Source organism: Odontesthes bonariensis, chromosome 17, assembly GCF_027942865.1.
Source record: "Odontesthes bonariensis isolate fOdoBon6 chromosome 17, fOdoBon6.hap1, whole genome shotgun sequence".
Taxonomy (NCBI): Eukaryota; Metazoa; Chordata; class Actinopteri; order Atheriniformes; family Atherinopsidae; genus Odontesthes; species Odontesthes bonariensis.
Window position 1 is genome coordinate 15,144,005 of NC_134522.1, and position 19,956 is coordinate 15,163,960.

At 39.4% G+C, this 19,956-nt stretch overlaps 1 protein-coding gene across 2 annotated transcripts; it reads right to left on the reverse strand.

The window, feature by feature from the left end:
- Positions 1-1,215: 1,215 nt before the first annotated feature.
- Positions 1,216-18,131, reverse strand: slc35f4 (solute carrier family 35 member F4). 2 transcript variants are annotated; one of them, XM_075447657.1, is made up of 7 exons: positions 17,903-18,131; positions 4,859-5,159; positions 3,914-4,133; positions 3,703-3,828; positions 3,403-3,595; positions 2,909-2,998; positions 1,216-2,330 (listed from the first exon to the last, which is right to left on the reverse strand). In XM_075447657.1, exons 1-7 carry the CDS (start codon positions 18,129-18,131, stop codon positions 2,089-2,091), a joined length of 1,401 nt encoding a protein of 466 aa, XP_075303772.1. In that variant the 3' UTR covers positions 1,216-2,088. The 2 variants fall into 2 exon arrangements, with proteins under 2 accessions (XP_075303772.1, XP_075303771.1); XM_075447656.1 differs by lacking the exon at positions 17,903-18,131 and adding an exon at positions 9,182-9,630.
- Between the last annotated feature and the right edge of the window lie 1,825 nt (positions 18,132-19,956).

Here is a 19,956-nt window from a genome sequence, read left to right on the forward strand (position 1 = left end):
GCTAATTTTCAATAGTTAACAAGTCAACAGGATAAACTAAGATGGTAAACATAAAGCCTGGCCACGAAACCTTGTCATGACATCATCATGCCATTGTGATGTACATAAATCAAGGAAGGCAAAGGTTTCTACTGAATTCCCTATCTAAGTGCTTAATGTATTTATATATTTGTTGTTGTGGATAAAGTGGTATTTCACTGTCACTCTACAAAGCCTCTCTGATAAATGTCTTTTATCAGCATCCAGTTGTGTGCGAGTAGCAAGTATGAAATTAAGATTTGAACTTTAAAGATTCCTTTGCTTATTCTACCTCATTTATTTTAGTGTGCTCAAATGCCACCAAAACTGTTTACTGAAACAGTCATGTCAGCAAATGGCTCATTAGAGGTCTCAACTCACTGACTGCACTCCACCATGAAGGCACTGTAGTTTGGCTCTTGGGATTCTGTGTGTGTTTGTGATGAATTTAAAAGAGAAATTATCCTAAGTGCTCCCATATAACCGTATTTGTAACAAAGTGTAATTTTGCCTATGTGTTATATGAGTGATCATCACACTCTGCAAGCAGACGTGTCCTGGCTTTGACCATTTACGGACACATTTTTGTTTACCTCTGATTATGTGAATCTTTCACAGAGGGTAGATTATAAAACCTGTTTTATCCTTTTTTATGTGTATGTGTGTGTCAGTAAGAGACAGGTGAAGCACAGAAGAGAAAAATATGTTAAAGCAGAGAGAATTCTGTGAAGTCATTTCTACTTAATCAGTGCAATGGTCTTTATAGATTACTAATATTGAATGAATCACAACACATAAGTCTGCCAAAAAAATATTCTTGATAATGATACAAGTACAGTAAATAAGAATCTGGCTCTTATAAGGCATGTTTGGACCAAACAGTTCATTAGGCTCCGTTAGTGTTATGGAGACTTGGGAGCTCCCCAAAGGATAACATAACTTCATGGATTTATTTTCTCTGCTTGCATTTGCAAATCACATTTTTATTTAGTTGTCTTCACTGTCGCTCCATTCCTCTGTGTGGGTTCTGAGATTGAGTTCTTAGAGTCGGCAAGTCTCCATATATAACATCGTAGATGATTCTTCCGAAATTAGGGAAGCTCTTATTTTGAAAAGGCAGCTAAAAATGACCTTTTAAAAGGAGGTCTGTGAATTATCATCAGTCTAGTCAGCTACAGTCATTTTCCATGGTGTTTTTTATTATCCACAGTCCCGTCTGAGTATATAATTAGTATTTTATTTGTAAAATGAAAAGACCCAACAGCATCGACAAAAACTTCCTAGGACATGACCTCAGCTTAACATCTATACAAAATACAGTGCAGGATGTCGACCAGCTCCTTTAATGGACAGATTCCAGTAAGAGTGATGGAAAAGTAGTTTTTCTTTTAAGATTTGAAGGCTCTCCATCTGCATGAGCATTTCATTCAGTGTTCTTGCAGATTTTAATGCAAGCAACAAAGTTATTATTGAAAAAAAATAAAACAGTTTCCAGAGAATCAAATATAGAAAATCTTCAGTCACATAAACATGGTCCTGTGATGAATATACTTTATGAGGGTCTTTTATTAAAAAAACAAAAGAACCTGTACATTACACAGTTTTTTTTTTTGCCATTCTTGTATTTAATAGTATTCTGTAAGACTTAAAATCAATATTCTTATTAGTATAGATTTAAATAAATATCATAAATACATATGAGATTGAGCCAAACTGGCCCTGCCAATATTTATATTCACAGAATACAGTCTGCAGAGCATGTCAGGAGAAGCCAGTCAGCTCTTAGTTTGGGTGCGTGCGAGGGTCGGGATGGAGCATGGCAAATATCCTAAGAAAATAACACTTTCAACCCTTTTGGTTTGCATGGTCCATAAATGTTCTCATTTTCCTCTACTGTTGTAAAGTGACAGAGGTACATCTCCAGAGTAAAGTTCAAAGTTAAAAAAAAATGCTTGAAGTATCCATGTGGCCTCAGCATCCAGTCACACCTCCAGGGTGGGCAGCGGAGGAAGATGAGCAGACAGGGGTTCAAAATGTATCAACTGCAGTTGATATAAGAGCTCAGCCCTGTCATGCTAAGGGAATAGAGACAGTGCCATTGGCTCGACTACGGCTTCGAGTGTGGACGCTGGACTCTGTGAGTTCTTCTCCGTGTTCCTCCGACTTCTTATCTGCAATGGTGGAAAAGAAACGCAGCGTGACGGAGTCCCACTCCTCTGGCAGCAGCAGGAGCAGGAATCCCAGGCAGATGATGCAGGTGGCTGCCAGGCGCACCACACTGAAGATCACCTCGTGTTTCAAAACATCCACAGCTACAGAGAGAAAAAGAGAGACGGGAACAAAAGAGGGAGCCAAAGCACAGCACAGAGAAATAGGGGGGAGGGGGGGGGGGGGGGGGGGGGGGGGGGCAAAAACAAATTGCGATTAATTACACAAAGTAAGATAATCCACAGGACACAGTGGCTATAAGGGATGAGTGTAGCAAATGCATCAACTAATCAGCACAACCGATACACTTTATCCTCTGTGTCTTTGTGGTCAGGACCTCTGGGACACATTGCCATAACCCACTGACCTTCATACAGTCCATCGTAGTTAAAGAAAATAACTCGTCTGCAGGCATTTTGTGTCGCCTTGGCAACCTGATCCTCCCTCAGCGAGAGTATAGTTGCAGGGTCTGTCAGGGTATACTGATGATTGGGTTTCCAGGATGAAAGAGGCAGACTTGCTGTGTAATGTGTTTGGTACAGTGGCTCTAATTGCTGACCCCTCAATAAAAAAGCCCCAGCATGTGTGGCCACTTCCTGTTTTTCCACAATTTTGTTACTTTATAGTGTAATGAAAGGATGTAATCGGTACATTGGGGGGTAATACTTAAAAAAAACCCTACCTGCATTGCCTGGTACACTCAAAAGTGTCCCTATGGAGATGAGGATGGGGTAAGTCAGCACCACCCCAACATGGACCAGGATGTTGAACACTGTAAAAGATATAGCAGATGTTGAGAAGTACAAGTGAATTATTGCTGAAACTATTAGTGAGTAAACAAAAGGTATCACTCGTTGTTTTTTGGGATTGCTATGATTTTTTTGTAAAGAACTTCAAGACAGAAGTCGGACGCTCCTTTCTATGTTTATGGCTTTAGTCTGAGGGGAAAAAAAGACAGTATAACTATGCTTTTTTGCTGTTTGTAATATTAAAGACAACAATCCCACCTAAGCTCTGGAAAATTGTCATGGTTCATTTTCTTCATCCTCATACAAGATGCCTATCAATTCATAATAGTTACAGCTTAACATGAGCTCCAACTGTGCTGTTCATGAAAGACAAATGACTTAAACCATGTTCCTTGCTCTTCACCAGAGGATTTATATGCTATCTCACCCAGCCACAGTCCTGCCAGTCCACACATATATCCCCAGGGTAGTGAGGAAAGTGAGCCCAGGTGCTCTACCCTGGTGAAGTAGAGGATGAGGGGCACACAGGAGATGAAGATAAGGTTGAAGAAGCCCATGGTGGAAAGAAAATGAGCTACCTCTCCTAGATTGGCGCTGCCAAGGAACATCTTGAACAGCACCTATGGTAAAGAAATACATACATGCATACATACAGCATACATTATATAAATGTTTAGGTTCAGTGCAGTCACACAAGTTCAGCCTGTAAGATGCCTGGCAGTCAAACCTTATAGAGAGCTGAAGTTGAGGCAGAGCCCACTGCCAATGCCACACCTACAAAGGAATCACCATGGAATCCATCTGCATAAGCCATCATGACAATACCTGTGATGGCCATTATGGCTGCAACAATCTGCGGATAGAAATTTAGAAGTAAGAAAAACTATCACTGGAAGAGAATCTCTTTTTTCTTTCTTCTGGGATTTATTCATACAGACCCGAACACCCATGAAACGGTCTTTGAGGACAATCCATGACAGGAGAAAGACAAAGGCCTTGTGGCAGCAGTAGAGGGCAGATACATCAGTGGCGGTCAGTTTCTTCAAGGCCAAGAGATACAGGTAGTTGGTCAGCGTCCACAGAATAGAGAAGGGTGCTGTCCTCTTTACGAAAAGCTTGAGAGTCATTCCATCCTCTCCAAAGAATTTGCTGCACTCCCTTTTAGAGAGAAACGTTGCAGAGGAATTAAGTGTCAACCCTTGAAAGATCTCATGGTTTAAAGAGTCTTTATCATGTTCAGTGACAAGTTCATTATTTTTCCCACCAACAGCTTTGCACAGAACAGATTTGTGACTTGTTATTCAGCAAATTTTTTGACAGATCCTCAAAGAATTTTTCAGCTTGTCAAGTAAAGAAATATTTATTTTTCTCTTGTTTCCAGTTTTCTAACATCTTAAAGGCGTGGAATATGTATAATGAATATATGTATAAATGTGTTGAGGAGAAGGGGCAGCAACTGGTAACACATTACCCGGAGTTATGAATAAACAAGCACTAGCATTAGCTCTTAAGTTAATTAGTTCCTCCCTCTCATCCAAATGTGGTCACTCCTGGCAAAGCTATCCACCATGCAGGCGTTATACAAATCTACTCACTGGTGATGCAATCTGATGCAATCTACACAAACTGTTTTAGACATTTCAGGAGCATTGTTGATGTAGTAGAGCTTTTGTGGTAAGCTGATTCCCGGTGTGACTTCGGAGCAGATGTATTACCTTAGTTTGATTACCACCAACACAAACATGATGATTTTGTTCATGTTTAGTACACTTTAATGGCAGATCTATAAATGTTTTTTTCCTGATACAGCCCACATGCAGTAGATGGTTACTATGGCAAGTACAAACATTCTTTTTGCAAAACTGAGATTTTAAGAGGTTTACCGAAATTTCTGTATAGGGGTCTGCTTCTCCCGTGTGGTAACAACATGTCCCGAGTAGTAGATGGGAAAGAAGAGGATGTTCCAGTTACTGCTGAACCAGGAGATGAAGAAGGGACAGGAGAATGACTGGAAGGTGAGCTTCACCACCTGAGTGGTGCCCACCCAGGAGGAGGAAACACACAACACCATCAGAAGACCACCCAGCACCTTCAGAGCTGTGCTGGTACATGTCTGATAAAGATGGCTCTCTTGGCTGGTATCACTGCCTGGTGTCTCTGCGTGAGACTCTGAACCATCCTCTCCTAAGGAGGCAGAAAAGGAGATAAAATGAAAGCAACATCTGCTTAACATGACCCACACTGCCTGCTTTAACTCCATTGATAAATATACACTGTAAATATCAGCCAGCATGGTTTCATTCCAAATAATTTTTAATTACATCACGGAGGTCTTTAAACATATAGCAACTAAACTTAGCATATTCTATGTTTTTGTACCACTGTATCTACTCCATGATCCTGCCCACAGTATGACTCCCTGACTGGGTTCCCAGCACATAAGCATTTATTGATCAGTCGCCCTTCGTGGTCACTACCTCAGTTTGCCTTTCATGCTGTAGAGGCACTAACCCATGAGGCAAGGCTTTCTTCAAAATGTGTCAGGTTAGCATGATGGCGGTTCATGTCATAAATAGCTTTGCCGCGTCATGATGCAGCATTTACTGTATACCCGTTATAGTCATGTGTGCACAGAAACATGATGCCCAGAAAGCAAGAGTGAACCTAACACATGACATTCCCCATGAAAGTCATGTCAACCTTAGTGCTCATATATTTCTTAGATAGATAGATAGATAGATAGATAGATAGATAGATAGATAGATAGATAGATAGATAGATAGATAGATAGATAGATAGATAGATAGATAGATAGATAGATAGATAGAAAGAAAGAAAGAAAGAAAGAAAGAAAGAAAGAAAGAAAGAAAGAAAGAAAGAAAGAAAGAAAGAAAGAAAGAAAGAAAAAAGGCTTTACTTTAATCTTACACCACTGATGCATGTCAGGTCTGGCCCTGTGCCCTAATGGATTGCAGTAATAAGTGCCTCCCGAACCTTAACTGTGCAGTATAAAACGTGAAGTGGTGTGTGTGTGTGTGTGTGTGAGTGTGTGTGAGCATTTCCGGAGAGAGCTCAGATCCATTCTTTACCTCTCAACAGTGTGATCAATTTACACCAGGGCAGGAATAAAAGATGACATGTGCTGGATGTTTGCTGCCTGCTCCCTGATTGCAAGCTCAGCATGTGAAGCTCTGCTATTTCCACCATGGCTACAGACATTACAGCCCTGCAGACTCTGGAACTTGTATCTCCTCTGTACAGTAGCAGCGCATCTCAGGAGTGCTCATTATTGCATTTGATAGTCTTTTGTTAGCTATATGCAAAGAGACCTGAGCAGCATGTCAATAAATGATAGTATGAATGGCATCGAGCAATTCACCAGCGTTTGTTATTAAATGCAGGTAACAGTTTAGTTTGGTAAAGCATTTAGTGTGCTCAAGTTTTACTTTGTATTATCTAATGTATTCTCTCTGTTTGCCAAACACAAAGATGATTTTTAATTACAAATAAGTAAATAGGTGGTTTCATTTATGCAAGTGCTTGGAAGTCTTGCCAAAAGTCTTTCTCTATAGTCTTTATGAATTCATGAGACCACTGCTGGCATCCAGTAAGTGTATTGAAGAGATGACTGTAAGTGCATCCAAGTGACTATAAAGTCATGTCTGTGCAGTTAAAATAAAACACTCAGATCTTTATAAAAAGCAAAAGTACAAATATTACAATGTAATTCTCCATTTCAAGACCTGCATTTAAGATGTTACTAAAAGTGGGTATGCTTCAGAAAATGTGGCCACTGATGTACTGCAATATTTTACATTGTTTTATATATACTCAGTCATCCCACACACACATCCTGAACATCTATATTTAAAATGTCTGAGCAGAGTCCCTTTAGAAGAAACAATGTCAGTGAGTACACAAATCGCACAAAATTACTTTAAACTGTGCACTGACAATTTTTTCTCATAACACTCATAACACCTGCCTCGAAAGCTCTGCTGCTGTTTTATGTTGCCCTGTTTTTATTTTTATCTTTATTTATTCTAGACTTATTCTGAATATTTATTCCTACACTGTCTATACGATTTGATCCAAAGAAACAGCATTTCATTCCTCTGTACACTATGTATGTAGAGAAATGTCAGAAGAGTTGACATCATTTATAGAGATGTGGTAAATCATAGCATTGTTGTAATGTAATTGATCTTAACTATGCTCTGCTTACAGTTATAGGCAACAGTTTTGTTGAGTGATTCCCCAAGATGATGAATTGGGTAAAGGGAAGAAATGTTCTCTTATATTTATTTTATAGTGATATGTTGGATAAGCTAAGATGGACTTTTGACATATCCAGAGTTTATCCCGCCTCTCGCCCAATGATAGCTGTGATAGGCTTCAGACTCGCTGCAACCATGAACTGGATTAAGCAGGTTTAGGAAATAGATGGACGGACACTGGATCAGTTACGCAACTGGGCCTCAAAATGTTCTGACAATATTTGTGGGGAAATCACTCACTCAAGGAATAGCTCACTGACACCTGAAACATAACAAGGAGAAGTTGTAATCAAGAAAACAACCCATAGCTGTCAGGCATTTATATGTTGTCTAAAAAGTAATGAAATGTACAAAGATGGAGCTGCATTAAACGCATTTACAAAGTAGAGTATCACATTGAAATTGCACTTGAATAAATGTACTTTCCAACGCTGCATTATTGCAACACTGGCCTTGTGTCAGCAGAACTGAAAATTCCCACTTTTAGTACGATGACTTGTTAAAAACTTGTTAAAACCCTTAAACTCAGCTGGGAGCAGATCCACAGCCTGTGGTGAAAGCTAAATTTTGAGCACCAATAAAGTTTAGTTTCTACGAGATTATCCAGGGATTTGGTTTAATTACATTCTGACACAGCACAGATTCTTAATCAACCTAATGAGTGTGCTGGTTGCTTTATGGAAAACTGAGCCCTGATATTTCTGCAAGAGGGAAACAGCTTTTATTTGTTTTCTTCATATCTGCTGTTTTTCATTCACCAATCAAGGTGATTTGTGTTTAATAACATGAACTACGCCTAAGGCTTTAAGCACTGGATGCAAGCTTTTCTTTTTCTTAGATAAAAGTCACCATAACTTATTTTTCATCCCTCTTCCTCATAAAAGTAGCCCTCGCTAACAAAATTGTATCCTTTTTAAGTTTTGGTAGGCAACAGTAAGAAACGGTGCTTAAATGTTCTGTATATTCCAACTTTGAAATGTGATTAAATTAAATTATATGTGCATATCCACAGTATATTTAGAATATCTGCTTTAATTCGAAACATCCACCACAGCGATACTTTAAAAACAAGTATATTAAGCCTGTACATAGACTGCAATGTTTTGATAAAGTAGATAATTCCTTGGAACTTGACAAATGTTTAAAGGATAGTTGACGAGGACAGAAAATGGGGAACTTAACTGTGTCAACCTTTCATTCCAGAAAACACTGCAGCATAGGGTAATTCACTACCAGCTCCTATTTACAGAGCTTATTAAATCTATGTGACGCAGTATGCTGCTGGAACCTCACATTCCAATCCACTCTGCGTTTTATCCCCACCACTGATGCTGCATGCCAGTACCACTGATTGATGGAGCTCTGCTGAATCCAATAATAAGCTCACAGTCATGTCTGCAGCGTTAGTCAGGCTTACTACAGGTCACAGGAATTAAGTCTTTATCCTAATTAGGTGGGAAGATGTGCCATGGATATGGTGATACTGATGAACAGTTGATTAGATGTATCACTCTGTATTCTCTGTTATAAAAGTTGAAGGTGTGACTGTTAAAGTAAGATAAGAGTAAACAGCAGAAATATCTGGGCAACGCTGGGCAGCTAAAAACAATTGATTACACAGTATCATGCTGCTTCCATACTTCCCGTCAATCTATTTAGTTTTTGAGCTTTGCTAAATACAAATGTATTTCTACAACAGTAAAACTATGAGATAATTAAATTAAAATGCTTGCTTTGCTGACCTCTTAAAATGCTCACTTTTTATCTCACTATCTCAAGTAAATACAGCATATGGACATAGATATATAAGTACTTTACGTTTCTAAATTGCCCATCTATGATAGCTTGTTCTGTCATTAACTCAGTTCTCGCTAACACATAGCTATAGTATAAATGGCGTGCTTGGCCTCTCTGGTTCCTTCAGTTTACCTTCAGAGTTGGGGCAGGTAAGGACCTGAGTGCTGTATGAGCTGAGAGGAGCCACTCGGGCTGAGTGCTTCTTCATTCTCCACTGGGGGCACCACACACTGTCCTCCTGTGGAAGGCCTGTATATGTGTATGTGAGTATTGAAGTGTGCCCCGACTGCTGCACTCTCAGCAGTTCCTCCTGCTAACTCCGTGCATCCTCAGACTCCTGACTCCCCCGCTCCTTCTTCACGCTCTTGAATGCCCCCCTCCTACTGTAGATCAACTCTTCTTCCCAGCACTCCTCTCTGGACTCTCTGTTCCTCTGCAGCTGTTCCTCTACTGATGCTCTCCCTCCGCCTGGATAGTGACACAGCTCAGTGGAAGTGTGGTGAAGTGGAGACTCTACTGTTGCACTGTCATGCCACGATCCAGCATTGCCACTGTCTCCAAGGGAGACTGAGCTTCAAGTGAGTTTGGCATGGTGCAATCACTCCCCTCATCTCTTTCGATCCTCCCCCCTCTATTCTCTCTGTCTCCGTTTTCCCCTCCTATTCGCTTGCTCCACAAATCAGCAGCTTTGTTTGGAAGGTAACCAAGCAGCCCTGGCTAATTATGCTGTGTTAGCTGTGCCCCCTCCTTTCCTCCTTCCTCCTCCACTCCCGGCTTTCAGCCTGACCAGACTACCCTCACTTCTTCTACACTCTTGTCCTCTGTCTCCCTTTCTTTTCTTGGCACATCTCCTGCTCTTGACGACTCCTTGAGAGTCAGATTATTTGTAGAGCTCCCTCTCGTTGCATCCACCACTGCCATATTAATCAGTTGAGCTACAATATGTAAAAGACAGAAGCTGTCCACATACAAATACATGACATTCTCGAACAGTAGATGAAAATTTTGAGCCAATTTTAACTTAGTGATCAGAGAAATAAATACAATGAGTAACCTACTACATTACTTCACATTACTATTGTATGTCAGTATACTCCACACACTATGAAGGATGACAAAAAAAGTTTAAGAATAATAGATGTTAAAGCTTCATGCCATGTACTGCAGGCTTATAGACAGTATTTACAACTTTAAATCAAGAGTCAGCCCTTCAGATATTCATTATCCTAACTATCTGTTATTAGCAAGGACTCACTTCTCATTAAAAAAGCCACTAAAAACGATTGAAAACCTGTTCTGGTAAATATGAACTTTGATACTCTATAGCTGAGGTAAATTATGTATTATTTTTGTCATGTAGTTTATTCAAACTTTGCAACAAACAAAGCTTTATAAAGTTTCACATCTCTCAAATTTCAACCAGCCACAAATAGTTTTACCTTGCAGCACCCACATCATCCACTACATGAAAGCACTGCATCACATACTTTGGAGAGCTCACCGTGTACTGTCTAGTACATGAACAAGTTAGATGTTATGCCTTCAAAATCGCAAAAAAACCCTGTATATGTTTATTTCTTTTTATTTGTAGATTTTTTTTGAGCAGGATCTTCGCTTTAATTGGAGGATTTTTACAGGAAATACTGATATTGTGATGCTGTTACTTCAATAAAGGAATTCAATCTTGTTATTCCATCACTGTTGCACAGTTAAGGGAAGCCTTTCCCTCAGCAGCTACATGGTTTGAGGACTGTGGTCACAAGTTTCCATTTCAAGGAAAGCCCTCTAGTCATTCAATCTCTATTTACAGTTTATCTACCTGAAGATTTAATGGACTGAAATATTGCTTAGGCCTATACATCAACAACATATTAATGCCAAGTGTATGCGGTCAGATGCATAATGCTATGCAGACAGTTATAAAACCTTAATATGGAAGAGTGGCCCTATGCAAGCCTGGAAAAAACCCAGAAAACGCTAAAGGTATACGTGCAATATATTGTGCATAAAATGGTTGCTGTTTTGCTGTATGTTTACTCCAAGATTTTTGTCAGTCTATTAGCATCATCCTGAGCCCTCCCCTCTCATATGTCTCTTCTTCCATTGCTCATCAGCTAAATTTCCTGTAAAACTACAAAGAGCATAGCAGATCTGAGGATAACTCTGTGCTGTGAGAGGGCATAATAAAGCCCTTTTTGTTTGGCTGTTTCTAACAATGGAAAAAAAAAGAGGGGTTCCAGTTCCAGTAACACTATGATAATAAATGCAATTCAATGATGGGGAAACAATTCTCTGTCATTAACTTTTAGGACAATTGTTGTTTCAAATTGAGAGTAACACCACTACAAAAGCATGAAATGATGTCATGAGAAGCAGGCTGGAGGTATGGAGGGTTAAACTTAAAAATAGCTTTTCTGATGAGGGGAGCTATAACTAGACAAGGAGACAGAGAAACGACCAAGTCAGCAGAGAACGGGATGCTAATCGCTATTGGATTAAGAGAAATACCTGGAGTACAGGCACCACAGGAGGCTAAGGGTCAGCTTCAACTATTACATCAAGGTCTTTTTGTTTTGAGGTTATTACTTCTCTCTCTATCTTGTCCTCCCATTCTGTTCTGCCAGCATCTAACATTAAGCAGGTTCAGTGAGTGTCTTATTTTCTTTTATCACATCTGTGCCAGAAAATAAGAGAGGAGCACTGATGATTCATCTCTTCAACAGTTCTAAAGCCCAGCAGGTAAAAACATTGAATCATTGACCGAGCCTCAAACTACAGCTACGAAATAACTGCAGAGTTAAATCAAGTTAAACATAGACCTCTCACATAATTCAAACTCAAAACAAAAAAAAAAACTAAACCCCCTTTAATCTACAGCTGTAACTGATAAACTGGACGTTGAGTTTATGTAACAAAACAGTCCACTTGTACCGATCAAAGCACAATATAGTACAGCATCCTCTCTCTTTACCTCCATAGCAACAGTGGTTCTCCTCTTCACACTGACGCACTCAACCCATTCAGGCTCTTTTGTCATTTAGATTAACCAAATACTCCTCAGTTTATAGTAGAAAGCTCTTTGTCTTTGGCACCTCTCTGTTACTCATCACATCTCGTTGATGACCACGGGCAAAGTACAGAGACGCAGGGCGCTTATTTTAGCTGACAGGATGACTGGAAACCTTATATTTCTGGCTGTCAGGTGTGTTTTCAGTCACTGTAACTCACTGTGCTGTCAACTCAAACCAAAGTAACAACACTGTAAAATGAGGACATCTAGTGGTGAATATGATCCATTACAAAACAGGGACACAAGAAGAAATGGAGCTCGATGTAATGAACTGCTGAAAGGGTCATTTCCCTAAAATAAATATGCAAAGGTTTTGAGATGATAGCCCATCAAGCAATGTAGTCGCAGTTGATGGAAAACAATTTTTTTGAATAAAAAAAAATCTTAAAATGAAATAAAATCCATTATATTGTTTCTTAACGTTGTAATCTAGTCATTTGTTAATGTCTTGTGTAAGGAAGTGTTCAGGCGACGTGATGCAAAACCAGTAACCATGTATCATTTGTCAACCCCCTCCTTCTTCCTCCCAAGGGATTTAGATTCTGTGACAGTTGTGAAACATCACATTTTTGACAGTTTCACAAAAAGAAAATGTAACATGTAACATTTCTGAATCTTGAAAAAGTTGTAATTCTACAATTTCTTAAACAGGTATGGATGGCATCTTCAGACAATACAAAACATTTGAATTCTATGATTATAAATGGCAGATGTAGACAGACACTGCAGTTTGAGTCTGTTTTGATAAATTAGATGCATCCAATCAATAACAATACCATTACTAGCTGATTAAAGATGCAGTTTGCAGAAATCAGAAAAGCGCAAAAATGGCAAAATTTGAAAATACAGGCCTGCATTTAATTCTTGACTGTCTTCAGCCCCTGACATCAGACGAACAAGAGTGTAAGCAAGAGTCCTGCACATGCCATTTCATTCAATATTACATCAATTAGAAATGAAAATATTAAATAAACTGGTCAAGTAATAAATAATAATAATAAATAAACTATGGATGTCAAATTAATCCTGAAATAAATAAATTATGTAAATATGAATGTATAGATGAGGTTCTGTGAGTTATATCAAAGATGTCAAAATATTTTCTATCATGTCAAAAACATAACATTAAAAAAGGGCTGGAAAAAAAATATATTTTACAATAACTAATGCTTAGAATTTGTCAATATTTTCAATTTAATCAACTCTTTCTTTTATTCACTTGTCTATTTATTTCAGGACATAGGCTTATTAATTTGTTTCATAGGCATACTTATTTATTTAAGTATTAATTTACTTAAATTCCATAGGTACACCGAAAGTAGATCAGAAATTACTGGGTTTCTATTCAAACGTATCATAGAATTTAACTGACTTTCCAGAAACTCGATGAACAATTAGAATGAGATTACAATGTGATAGATTTACTACAACGATATACAGGGGGGGGGGGGAGACAGATATGCAGCAGAGGGAGACACAATCAAATGTGCGAATTAACATGATGGTAAACCTGGCAACTGAGATGCAAAATGGGCATAAGAACAGCTTGCTGGAGACAAAATAAAAGGCAGGCGAGAAAGCTCCCTTTTACGGATGTAAAAGGCCATTGCTTAACTTATTCATCCACCACACCATACTCCAGATACAGAATTTGTCACCCTTCATGCTGTCTCGTGTGATATGGTCTGAAAAGCCCCGATTGGCTACAGAGGAGGCCAAGAGGAGGAGCAGCATTTTCCTCTGTGACACCATAAAAAATGATCGCCTGTTCTCCAGTTTTAAGTGGATCACCCTGGCTACCAGCCCTCACATGACTGAGCTGAGATCAGATACAATTTCTATGTTGATGTTACTTTAAATAATTAGTGACATGAAGCGGAAACAATTCCTGCCGTCGTGGTACCTCACATAGAAATGATTCCATGCAGTGTATCAGTAAAAGTTTCAGAAGAGTCTGCACTGGCATTACTTTTTGCTACTTCGCTGGTGGATGGTAAAGGTTCATTGTTGCTGTTTAGATTTACTGACCACAAGAGAGCAGTGTTAGTCTGCAGACATGACAGATGTTCCTGAGCAGCACACACTACAGAGCAAATGCCATAGGAATCCATACAAGAATTGTGATCTTACATGATAATATTATTTTTGGATTACAGCAACTTTTTTTTACAGCACTTTTTTCTCAAGCATGCCAAAATACTAACCCCACCCCCCGCCCCCTACCACAACAACAACTGCGCTGTGACACAAGCGCAGCTCAGCAGTTTTGTAACTACTGTAGTGAAATTTTGCATCCATTATTAGAAGAGTGTTCTGCTCAAACTCAGCCCATGAGACCAACAGCACCGCAGGAGCCATTCAGGCAAATCTCATATTCCATTCGTTGGGCTGGTTATAAATAGCACAGAGTGAACAAGCAGGAGATCAGGACAGTTCAAAATAAGTATGTGACCGTACAGAATGTTTCAGGAAGAAAGGGAGGTTTCACCTGCAGTGGACTGTGGTCTATAAGAGCTTTCCAATTTGCAAAGTGAGTTAGCTGTGTCAGCAGATGGATGGACATAAAAGCATCTTCTATTGTCTTATTTTCTCATGTCTTTTAGACTTTCTCCACAGAAAGAAGCACACACAAAACAAACAAAAAACACCACATGACCCTGTCCTTCTATTTCCCTCTGATTACTTGGGTGTGCTGCTGTGTTGCCAGCAGCGAACAACACCGACACAGTAATGGGTGGGCCGCGACTAAAAGCACCTGTCATTTTCCTGCACCGTAGCGATTTACCCAGCGGTGTGTGAACAAAGCATGACAAGCGTTCTCAAAATGAGCTTTTCAAAACAATACACAGCAAATGACTGTACTGTCCTCCAGTATATGCAGAGGAAGCTGCCATGCACACAACTTCATTTTCTGCTCCAGCAAGAACCTGAGATTATACTGTCCTCTCTTATCCTAAGTTCCATTTCAACTTTTATCTTGAACACATTTTTATAGTTGTGTTATTCTCAATGTCAAACATCCACATTATGCCATAGGGAAAAAAAAGGGGGACGAAAGCCATGATATTATGACTGTACTGTAAACCCTGTTCCTAAATGTAGTCCACAACCCCCCTCAGAGGCATCTTCTAATTCAACACAGATGGCAAGTGGCAAAATGAACAAACTGGCAACAAGATCTTACTAAATATATCATTAGCCCATAGGCTTGGCAGGATGAGCCTTCTGTTCTGTCTTATCCTTCATGGAAAATGACACTCACCAGGTTGAGAGACATTTGATTCTCGACTCAAACAAACCAAAGTATGTGACTGTGAAGCTTTCAGGTAGCAAGCAGCAGTCAAGAAAGTGTCCACAATCCTATTACCAAGAATTATCATGTACATTTAAGAGGAAGACAGGTGTATGTCTGAGGAGTTTATTCAGACTCACTTGCAGTTACAGCAGCAGCATGTTTAAAAGCTGCACAAGGAGGGAAAATGTTGACAAATGTGCTGCTCAGAAGAAGCTTTCTGTTGTCTGTGACATGCACAAAATTCGGAGAAGTGCAGAAAGTGAATTTTATCAGAGAAATGAGAAACAGCTTTCAAATCTAATAAGGCCTCTGCTCCCAGTTACAGTCGCTTTTAAAAGCTTGGTATGGCTTTTACAATCTACACCTGCTCCTTAAACCTGAAATCTCTTCACAGACAGCATCCCATCTTTCATTTTCCACTGCTGCACCAATACAACAGACATTAACAGGACAGACGGAGACCTGTGCACCAGAAGCAATTCATTTCATTATGGATTTATCCTTTTTTCAGTTAATTGGTTATTTATCGAATCTGTGCGTGTTTGTGTGTTGTGTTAGCTCAAAGAGATGTATATTTGGTGCCTTTGTCAAGAGTTACAAATGCAAACATATCTAAATTACGACTATATACAATTTTGTTGTCTATTCTATTTATTCTATATATGAGCAGGATATGCAGATCTGGGGGATTTTGAATAATAAAACAAGGTGTTGGCTTTTTGCTTGAAAAAAATAAAGAGATCGATTACATCACATCAACTTTTTGTTTAAATGTTTGATTATTTGCATTGTATGAGTGACACGGTAATCAATAACATGTTGGTAATAACTCATCCCGTTTGAAAACTCACTTTTTTACCCCGGCTTTTGATTCTAGTTCAGTTGACTTTGGTCAACCTTGTTGTTTTTAATTCTGTCACAGTGTGTGGCTGTACTTTCATCTGGTTTCTTCACATAATGACCAAAATGCACACAGAAAATAGGACACCAAAGTTTCACTTTAAGTGAAGAATCAGTATTGTCTCATTGCTCCTTGAGCTGTTCAAGCTGTCTTCACTTTAAACCTCCAGCTAGTCTTCATTAATCAGGTGTTTTGCTTCAATAGATTAATCTGGACAAGTAGATATATTCTCGAATGAAAAGTATGATTGCATTCATGGGTAATCTACCGCAGCTGACACCCCTGATAAACAGCAGGCACCTAATGAAAGATGGGCTCATTTAGTTTTCTTCAGCTTCTCACTGAAAAAATTAAAAATTCCCTGACGGGCTCTAAACTCCTCTGAAGGAGCCTCGGCTGAATCTTTTCCTGACTAAGTGAGACATGATCCACCTTTCCTTTGAGGTTTAAAACAGGTTTGCCAGGGTAACGCGTTATCAATGCCACATTTTAGTCGCAGATTTGAGTGTGTTTCAATGTCGCAAATTTCTTGCTGAGCTTTTATGTGACGGCCTGAGGCAGATGTTGTGGAGCTTGTGTGACAAGTTCAACTGAACAGAGGTGAAAGGTAACCAGAATCAGAATCTCACACAGCATACAATACTGGTTACATTTCTGGGGATTTATCCAAGGGGAGTGCCAGTTCTTTTCTAACTTTAATGAAGAATGGCAAAACAATGCAACAAATATGCCAATTATGCAACACAAAGGTGAGAAGCATTCTGCTCTAATGCCTCAGGCCTCGTAAAGTCCTGCTTTACACACCTTGCGTCATTACAAAACATGGCAATTGCCATTCTTTTCTCCTTTTATAACCCCATCGACTCAGGCAATACTTAAACAAATGTGGAGGGCAAGTTTTTAAATATTATCCCTTGGCAAAGAGCACCATCAGCTCTTTCCTTCTATCCTTACCATTGTTTCAGTGTCAGCACAACTGTGAATATTACCCTACCAGTCACACCACACTGACAAATGAAAACAGAGAAACAGTTCAACTATGATGACATTCTGTATCTCACGCAGCTCTGGAAATAATTTGTAACAATCATGCATCACAAGAAGAGCTCTAGTATGGCAGGAATGTATGGTTTTGATAATGATATTAGGAAGTGGTCATTCATTATGGGGTGTCAGTGGGTGTTTGCAGGCTCCTTTAAGAGAGCGTCTGGTGTAACTTTGAAATGGAATTTGAGAATCAGTGCATGCATTTGTAGATGAATCTTCGCTGTGCAATGTCGTTGAACCTCAGAGATGAAATAACCTCCAGTTGACAGCGGCTGTGACTGAAATGCTTTAAAGTGAGTTTGAAACAGCAGATTTAGAAATATCCCAGTTAAAACTAAAACTAATTTGCCAGGAGAAAAGGAATTGTTTATTTCACATACCTCTGCCCTTGCATCGGTTTTATTTATTTTTTCCTGTCTGTGTGTCTAGATAAAATCATTTCGTTGTCTTACACCTGGCAAAGAATGCGTGGAACTGTAATAATAACACCGACTACTAATATAGAATGACTCTACTGTCTTTTCGCATCTTTTCACTCACTTTTGTGACTGGAGTATCCCGGTTTGTAGCCATAGTAGCCGGTGATCCTCAGAATCCGGTTCTCTATATCGTGCACTCCGTTGGCTGTCACTTTTGGGCTGTTGTTGTTGAAGACGGCGCCGCTGCCACCGGTCGGCGTCGTCTTGCCCGGCAAGTGCGTGTTATTCAGGGGTTCCAGCTGGATGCAAGGCTGGTCCCCACTCTCCATAACACTCTCAGTGCTTAACATTGTAGGTGGAAAGAGATCACAAGATACCGGGGATGAGTCCGTATCACCACGCGAGAGACCCTCCAGGCTGCATCAACAAACAAGAGGAGGACATCCAAATCCACATTCAGATTCCTTCAGTGATGCTCCCGGACGCAGAGCAAGGTTATCAAACTCCAGTAGCCTGGCAGACATCAGACACTAGGGGGCGTGTCACTACTATCACTGTTCAATTAAACAGGAGGACGTGCATGGCAGTGGTCAACAATAGGAGGACAGGGGCCAACATTCAAAGCTTTCATAAAAGCAAAAGCTCTTCAACGGCAACCTTAGTGGCATTTTACAACACGGTATCTCTCAAATATAATAGTTAGCCAATGAATATTGTTACATTAAAGTATATAAATGTTGACACTGAATTGCTTCCGTAACCTGGTTTAGAATTTAACCAGCAACACTGGTTCAAAAAATAAGTTTGGATGGGGCAATAACTGCCCGAAAATAAAAGTAAGGTTAATTAGTAACAAATGAGTAACAGACTAGGTGTGTAAAAATAGCATCCGCAGAGCCTGAGGCATTGAGTAGTAAACATCTCACACCAATTTCAGAATGTTTCATAATGTGAAATAGCAAAGCATCTGGTGATTTATAAACGACATCCCATAATATCATTCTTTAGAGGATGCAGAGAATTAATAGAAATATGTGGGAAGTACAAATAAAAAAAAAACAGCATTGAATGGCTTTGACCTTTGAGTCCTCCTATGGCACTACATTAAAAAAAATGGAAACGATTCATTCATGGAAATCCCTGCATCTGCTCAGGAACACCTTTGAAAACAAATGTCAGTAAACACAGTTTGTCGCTGCATCCACAAATGCATCTTTAAAACTCTACCACTGGACTGAGGTGAAGTAGAAAACTGTACTGTGTCTGATCCATCAAACTTCAAACTTAAACTCATGGCCTCCCACTAAGGAGGAGAGGGACCATCCAGCCTGTTACCAGCACATAGCTTAAAAGCCAGCATCTGGGATGCTATTAGGATGCATTGGTGCTTCATGTTTGGAAAGCGACCATTAACGCTGAAAAATAAGTACAGATTTTGGAGCAACACATGCTGCCAGCCTGATATTTTTGAAGGACGGATTTGCCTATTTTGGCAAGACAATGCCAAACACAAACTTTGTAGGTAACCAAACAGCATGGCTCAGAAGTAGAACAGTATGGATGCTAATTTGGACTTGAGACTTTAGACCTTAAGTTTAAATCTATTACCCTTTAAAAACTTCACCACAGGTCCTTACCTTTTGAACAGCTTAATTCCTACAAGCAAGAGTGGGGAAACTATTTCCTTGTCGAAGCTACATTTACCAAACTCTCGTTCAAATAGAGGAGACGCGACAAAGTGGTAAAAACATTAATGTCCCAGCTTTTTAAACTTGTCGCTGGCATGAATATTCTGTTTGAACACTTGTCTTTGGAGATTCAATTATTAGAAAATTATAGCATTCTATTTTCATTTAAATTTTTCACAATATCCCCACTTTTCTTTCAAAATGATGTTGAAGCAGTCTAACATTTTTGTAATATTATTATACACTCCAAGATAATTGTTCTTTTTTGTCACTTCTTTAAAGAGGACTTTGGCAGTGCTATGATCTTCCAGTCAATTGGGTTTGGCATCTTGTTTTTTGTGAAATGAGCTTCACTGATCTAATAGTCTCCTTCTCGAGTAGTTTATCATCTTAAAATCAGCACTGAAGATAATTGTCGTAAAAAATAACTGTGCATGTGTGTCTACGGCTAACTTCACTTCTCCTTTAACCCCAGAAAAAAATTCCA